The following is a 7,500-nucleotide window of genomic DNA, read 5'->3' as shown; positions in this document are numbered from 1 at the left end:
TAGAGAACGATCACAGACAGAATTGTACTCTAAGGATTACACTCTCATAGCTAATGTATATATGCGTGACACCGTCTAACTCCTTCCACGCAGTGTTTGTGGAGTACACTCCCTTAAACCCTTTTTTTTTTTCCTGTTATCGGGATAGTTTTTGGCATCAGATTCAAAACTTAATAATAATAATAACTATCTACCTACTATATCTGCACTATATCATTTAACTCACATATTGACATTTATTTTCATTAATCTTACAGAACGTACCCATACCTGTTATCGGGATAGTTTTTGGCATCAGATTAAAATTTTAGCTGCGCACAAAAAAACAAAAAAAAAAACAAAAAAAAAAACGAGACGGCTATGTGTTCGTATCTATGGGTAAACTACTAACCTCCCTGTTGTATTATTTCGTAAAACTTCATTTCGCTTCTCAACACAACCCCTAGCTGCTACAATCTCTCCGTAATCTATTTCTCTAGTGGAATCCTGAACTGAAAGATGGGAATTTTTCCTATTACTCTTAAAATTAATGGCTCTAGTTTACGCCTCTGTCCGAACGTGTTAGTGACGTCACGGGTGGGCGGAGCTACGGTGCGCCCGCTATGTTCGAGAACATTCTAATGTCGCCCCAAAGATTAGCTGAACCAAAATCAGCTGAAATATATTTGTAGCTATCTCCTATTGTATGTTTTTCTCCAATGATTATAGTAAGGCTCTATGCCAACACATATTGATGGGCAGACATAGAATAGAATAAATTCATGGTCTATTAAGGCTCTATTTTCTACTTTGCTTCTTGGTTGAGTAAAACCGTCACGACGTCCATACTACCCAGTCTCTCAAGTCAACACTCAAATAAATAAATAGATAAATAAAATGAAATTCCAAAAATAATATCCCTTCAAAATTCCTGTCCTTACATACACATTAAGCTACATCCTTTTCACTTTATTACACACTCTGCCCGGACGGAGGATCTTGAGGGTAAAGGAACATTCCATGTCAAGTTTGATTTGTTGTTTGGTAGCATATTGTAGAATTATGGTAGTACTGAGCGAAATATGTATCGGGAAATATGGTTCCAGAAATGAACAGTAAGACTCAAATGTTTTTTTACCTTGCGGGGTCTAGATATTATGAAATGCTAGTTAGTGGACTGGCGGTTGTCATCCAAGTATTTTGTAGGAAATAACAAGCAATTTTGTAATTCTATTGGAAGATATTAAAAACAAAACAAACAAAACAAACAAACAAACAAACAAACAAACAAAAAAACAAACAAACACTACTTGGGATGTATAGAAAAATAACGATAACAAACTTTACTCCTATTACAAAGAATAACGAAAAGCAAAAACAAAAAGACTACATGCCTATAAGTCTAACATAAATTATAGGGATATGAGGGAAACAATGTTGGTTTAGTATACTTGGTCTTGAGAATAGCTTTTAATACTGTCCTTAACAAAACACACTTCGTACAGAATAAGAAGTAGCTTGATAAATTGTATGTGCAATTGGTTGAACAACCATAAAAAACAATGACAAAACTCTATCTGGAAGGATTTCATGAGTGAAGCTCTTCAAGATTTCTTTCTTGGGGCACTAGTGTTCATAGTATATATTAATGATAAAGTTCTGGAAGTTAGATTTTCTCTCATCTGGATATTCAAAATCTAGATAAGTAAATAAAAACTGTGCATATAGATAAAAACAATATTAAGTACGATTACAACTTATTTGAATAAAATAATGAAAAAGATTTTGTTAGAATGATCAATAACGACCTAATCTTCTAAACATTACATTTTTACCTCATAAAAAAGTTTCAAGTATTGATATCACGACATTTTTGCTAAGAAAACACTTTTTTATCAACCTGTTATGTAGATCCTTCTCTCATATTGGAAACAAATCACACGGAAATTGCCTAAAAAATCAAAATTTCCCTAGAAATTGGAGATTCAGGGCAAGGGTGATTGAATACAAATTAGAAAAAAAAACTAAAATACTTTACATACAAACGATGCTTCGGCACCAGGTTCCCATTTTCTCGGCAGTTTTTTCCTGCTTTGCTTGTGTGAAGCGCGACGAACAAAGCGGGAAAAAGCTGCCAAGAAAACAGGAACTTGGTGCCGAAACATTGCTCTTGTGAACCGCGTTTAAAGGGAGTAGAAAGTATCAGATAATTATTTTCTTTACATTGAATACTAAGTAGGCGAGAAACAATAAGCTAAGATATTCAGGACTTAGATTGCAACCAGAAGTAAGGAAAACATAACTTCGCCAACCGCGTAGTCATGGAATGGAGTAAATTTCCTGTTGAGGTGATAAACTGTAGCACACTTTCATGCTTTAAAACTGACTTAGGTAAACATCTAACCAAAATATTGTAATGTATAACAATTTGTTTAATTTTCTTTGGATTTTTTGGCTGATTGAGTGTTTAATTTTAATATTATCTTTTCTTTTAACTCCGATCTCATTGTTGTTCAAAAGGACAACATGTTTTTTTCAGTGTAACTCATTATAACTATAGCGTTACTTTGGATCTCATCATCAAGTTTTAATTTTCTATTGTTCTTTTATATTTGCATTGTTAGTTTTCCATATCTCACTGAATTCTTTAATATAATCCTTAAGATGGTAGCACGCTAGGTTAGCATGCTACTTGAATTTTCTACTTCGTTTGAGTAGAAACGACTTCGGTAACAACATTCTGCTCTTTCGTAAGAACGTCTCAGCAATGTGTCTAACACTGGTATAGGTTTAACTTCTCTTATTTCGTCATTCAGATTCCTACTACATGACACAGGAGTAATTTGACATATGGAAATGTGAAAACAAAACAAAACAAAAGAGCGTAACCCAAGTCGTTTCTACTCAAACGAAGTAGCAAAAAGAAACAGTATGTTAGCGAGAAATGTCTAGTGTCTCGCCACCTTTATTCATTTGTGTATTCACAATATTTTTTTCTTTCTTTTTCGTGCAACTGATTAAGGATAAACTTATGCTAAAATGGATCTATTTTGTCTTTTAATAGCTGTAATCACGAGCGCACATGTGAAGGCCGCTGCATCGATGAATTCGATATTTTGGTGGTCGGAGGTAACCTCTATGCTCCTTCTGGGAACAGCACTGTTGGACAGAAGATTTGCGATGCCAATGCTGGATCACACTGGCACATCCATCGGGAGATGATCTATCTCTACTCGGAGATCTGTAGCGGCCCCTGGCGCTATTCAGGAAAACACAGCATGCAGTTGCTCTGTTGTGATGAGAACGATAAGCAGCAAGTATGTGCCTAGGAAGCACTCAACGTAAATGCTGAGTAGAAATTTGCTGAGAGACACTTTAGATCGTATTTCACGCGGAAAAAAGTAAGTTAAAAAAAGAATAAATAGAAATAGATAAAAAAAGACCAATAAATGTAAAATAAAGAAAAAATAACATAACATTTGGTGTTCAGTCGACAAGCTGTCGTTTTGAAATGGTTATTGCTTGTTTGTTTACTTATTGTACAACCTTAATGAATAAGGTAGTGTCCACTAGATGAATAATTGTTATTAATTAGGAGTGGTAAAATAAAGAAATGAGCATCTGATCACCAGTTCAAAGCGAACGTGGAAAATATATATATTTTTTCATCATACGACCTTTTGCTGGAACTTAAAAACATTTAAAAAAATGTGTATGGAACTGGCAGTTGCCGAGGCTCTAAAAAACAAACGTCGCACTAATAAAGACTCCTTCCTCACATAATGTTTCCTTTTTATTTCCAAAAGTGTCACACCCTCATACATACTTCCTTTCTTCTGCAGCAATGAATAATTAGTATTTTACTCACGTATTCAGCCATAGATATTTGTTTATACAGAATCTACTAGGAAGAGGAAACACACACGGAGTCTGAGCGCTTTCGTGATATAGTCACATTATTCCTTGATAATGTGAATACATCACGAAAGCGCTTGGACTCCGTGTGTTTTTCTCTTCCTAGTAGATTCTTCATATTTGTGACGTGTGCCTTGTGAAATTTGTGCATATTTGCTTATGCAGAATCCACTAGGAAGAGGAAACACACACGGAGTCTGAGCACTTTCGTGACATAGTCACATTATTCCTTGATAATGTGAATACATCACGAAAGCGCTTGGACTCCGTGTGTTTTTCTCTTCCTAGTAGATTTGTGATTCACGTGTGCCTTGTGAAATTTGTGCATATTTGCTTATGAGTACAATCTATGGTACAGTGATGATTCATACTTATATACCACAGAAAAAAAAACTTAGAGGCAGAAATCATTCTCAAATCATAAATGAAAACTACGTCATTGGTTCTTAAGGATGTTAATAAAATCCTTTAAGATTTGCGAAAGTCATTAGCCCATATTAGATTAAACTATTAGTGACATGCAAATACAATGCTGATGGTGAAAGTGAGTAGGTTTGTATTCAAGTCACTGTAAAATTGAATATATCGCCAGCTTTTTAGTTTTAACAACAATGAGTATTTTCAATCATTACTGAATGATATATCATCAATAGGTTAAAATCTTAAATTAGAATAAAAAACAAATATTGCGATACAACTTTTATTAACCTGACGTAATTTCAGGTTGATATAGCAGTACAATGTATTGTGGATTTTTTTTTTCATAATAAAAGTACCCTATAATACTCAGAATCAAGTACCATGTAATATATTGGACGTACTCGTTAACATTCTTTATATAATGCTTAATGTTTTCTGTCGAGCACCTCCAAAAACTTCGGCGAGAAGTCGAAGTTGCCTAGGGGAGCAAGATCGTCATAAAGGAATACTATATTAAACGCTCTACTTCAGAAAAGTCTTCCATACAGAGGCATCATCCTGACCCCTTCTGAAAGGAGTAGTTCGTAAAATTAAATCGAATGTTGAATTTCGACATTCGCTGACATGATGTTGAGGAACATTGGCAATGCAGCTATCTATAATACATTAAACGTGGCTACTGCAGCAAAGACACTTCTACTTCCGGAGACACATGTCCCCTGTTTTTATGGTGACGATGTGTATTTGTTTACATCATGATAAAAACGAACGAAGTCGTTTGATAGATGGCGGAAGGGTGCACCAACAGAAACTCATAAACTCAATCCACCTTGTCAGCGGTCTTAATCCCAGCCTTGTTTATCACTTAGGTATTGTTCTGAGGAAAACCAGACAATCTTATTCAGCAGAGTTGTAGATTATCATGATATTCTGTTCATACTCGTGCACCGCCCTATTTGTTTTCTTTTGTTTTGTTTTGATTAATCCGCAGTTAAAGCAGTAAAATTATTTTTTCTTTTTATATTCTAGCACACAAACAAAGGTATATGCTATTTGCCGTACTTATCCTGTCCTTGATCACTTGATATTACATAAGATCAGTAGAAATGAGACAAATGAACAAAGAACCAAATGAATCAGGAAACAGGTAAACATAAAGTAAAATAGATACATACACAAACAAATAAAGATAAATAAACAAGTCGATAGATAAATAGATAAACAAACGATTGAATGAATGGGTGAATGATTATATCAGCAAATACAGGGTGTCTCAATAGAATGTATGCACACTTTGAAAGACAGTAAGTCCAGTATTTTTTTTCTACATTAGTACAATATGAAGGCTTTAAGTTAAAGAATGTGACGAAATTGAAGAGAAAATTAGTCTTTCCCCTTAGTCCAGTCTAGTTCCCCACCCCATGCGTATATCCAATATTACAGTTACTCGTGATGCCATGGAATGAGTACATTTCACTGAGACACCCTGTAGATAGAAACTATTAAAAAATAAAAGAAATGAAAGTTCAAGAATTGGCAGGTGTTCGTTTCCCACCTGGATATCGTCAATATCGTCTGTCAATGGGAACACTGACGTTCTTGTTTATCACTCGCTGTGTGATTTAGCAGTGCAAGGGTACTGAACACCCTCGGAGCAACATAGCATCTGCTTGCTGTGGCGGTCGATATACTCCCAAGGCCCATTGCATAACTCGAAGTAGCCGTAGACGTATTCGTTGTGTAAGTCGTTGGAGTAATTCTGACACAGGAACTGCCCAATGGAAGTGTACTGATCATTCAAGAGATGATAGAGATCTCCACCGTTAGTCATCTTGTGGAACTCCTTGCGGCAAAGATGTTTGCATTTGTAGTGGGAATGGCAGCTTTGGGGGAGAAACGAGTTGGAATTTATGAAACAAATCTATATTTGCAGTGAAGTCTTTCAAATAATCAAACACGGCGGTCGTAAAGCTTCGATTCCGGGACTTCATGTTAGGAGTCTGGTCAGCTAACACTTTGCCACATGGAGCATCTAAAAGAGCGCTCCTAAGCCATGATATCAGGTCATATCTAGTTACCGTTCCTTTAGATTCTCTGCGTGGTATGGTGTCAGCACTATGAGGTCCTGGGATCGAATCTTCGCGAATGTCGGGTTTGATGATTTAAAGTTACAGTTTAATAAAAGAAGAACATGTTTAGGTAATTTATGTTCAATGGTATTTGCATATAGTGTGGAACTTGCACTTGTAAGGTAGAAGCAAGTTAGGGTTTGATAAAAGAGGAATATGTTTAATAGGTTTATGCTATAATGATTTAAAAGAGTTACAATGATAAAACATGACAATATACCTTTCGGTCTATGACAAGATTCGTTACAAAACAAAATACTCAGACATTTTACTTTGGTGTTTATCCATGTGAATTCTAAATGTGTGAGCTGTATTAGGTTCGATTGACTTGGTTGAAAGTCTATTCCATATAATGGCGGTGCGGTTGATGAAGTTGATTCTACTGATCTCCGAGTTAAATCTATTTTTTACTACTTGGAGCCATTATTTGCATATAGTGTGGAACTTGCACTTGTAAGGTAGAAGCAAGTTAGGGTTTGATAAAAGAGGAATATGTTTAATAGGTTTATGCTATAATGATTTAAAAGAGTTACAATGATAAAACATGACGATATACCTTTCGGTCTATGACAAGATTCGTTACAAAACAAAATACTCAGACATTTTACTTTGGTGTTTATCCATGTGAATTCTAAATGTGTGAGCTGTATTAGGTTCGATTGACTTGGTTGAAAGTCTATTCCATATAATGGCGGTGCGGTTGATGAAGTTGATTCTACTGATCTCTGAGTTAAATCTATTTTTTACTACTTGGAGCCATTATTTCTCGGCCAATTGGTACTTAGTGTAGAAATATTATTAACTTTGATGTTATCAATTCCTTTTAACACCTTAAAGGATTGTATAAAATCTAACCCCACTGATCCTTCACCTGTATAGGTTTAAATGTTTTAAACTGTTTTCTTATGTTTTGTTTTTTATACCTAGTATCAAAATTGTGACTCGCCGCTCTACTCTTTCCAGTCTACTTATGTTTAACGAGATTTGAGCATCATATGGAGACAACATATTCCAAGTTGGGGGGGGGGGCAGAGGTCTGTATAGCTGACTGATGATG

At 35.3% G+C, this 7,500-nt stretch overlaps 2 protein-coding genes across 3 annotated transcripts in view; both read left to right on the top strand.

Annotated features, from left to right (window-relative positions):
• LOC143034353 (uncharacterized) overlaps window positions 1–3,560 on the top strand; it is a 6,249-nt gene extending 2,689 nt beyond the window's left edge. Inside the window, exon 4 of the mRNA XM_076200295.1 lies at window positions 3,044–3,560. Within this exon, the coding sequence (XP_076056410.1) occupies window positions 3,044–3,308 (265 nt within the window). The 3' untranslated portion in view covers window positions 3,309–3,560. The remainder of the gene's footprint in view (window positions 1–3,043) is intronic.
• A 2,358-nt stretch (window positions 3,561–5,918) lies between these two features.
• The window catches only part of LOC143034134 (uncharacterized), a 33,681-nt gene continuing 32,099 nt past the window's right edge, over window positions 5,919–7,500 (top strand). Inside the window, exon 1 of one of the 2 annotated variants that reach the window (XM_076200081.1) lies at window positions 5,919–6,054. Coding sequence is in view for 1 of the 2 variants with exons in the window: in XM_076200080.1 (XP_076056195.1) it covers window positions 6,119–6,136 (18 nt within the window). In the remaining variant the exon portion in view is untranslated. Of the gene's footprint in view, window positions 6,055–6,103; window positions 6,137–7,500 lie in introns of those variants that run through there. The other variant, XM_076200080.1, reaches the window with a different exon arrangement.

This window comes from Oratosquilla oratoria, chromosome 17 (genome assembly GCF_046742065.1).
Source record: "Oratosquilla oratoria isolate Oo_2021 chromosome 17, ASM4674206v1, whole genome shotgun sequence".
NCBI classification, from domain to species: domain Eukaryota; kingdom Metazoa; phylum Arthropoda; class Malacostraca; order Stomatopoda; family Squillidae; genus Oratosquilla; species Oratosquilla oratoria.
Note: the sequence above shows the minus strand (reverse complement) of the source record. Positions and strands in the feature narration are given on the sequence as shown.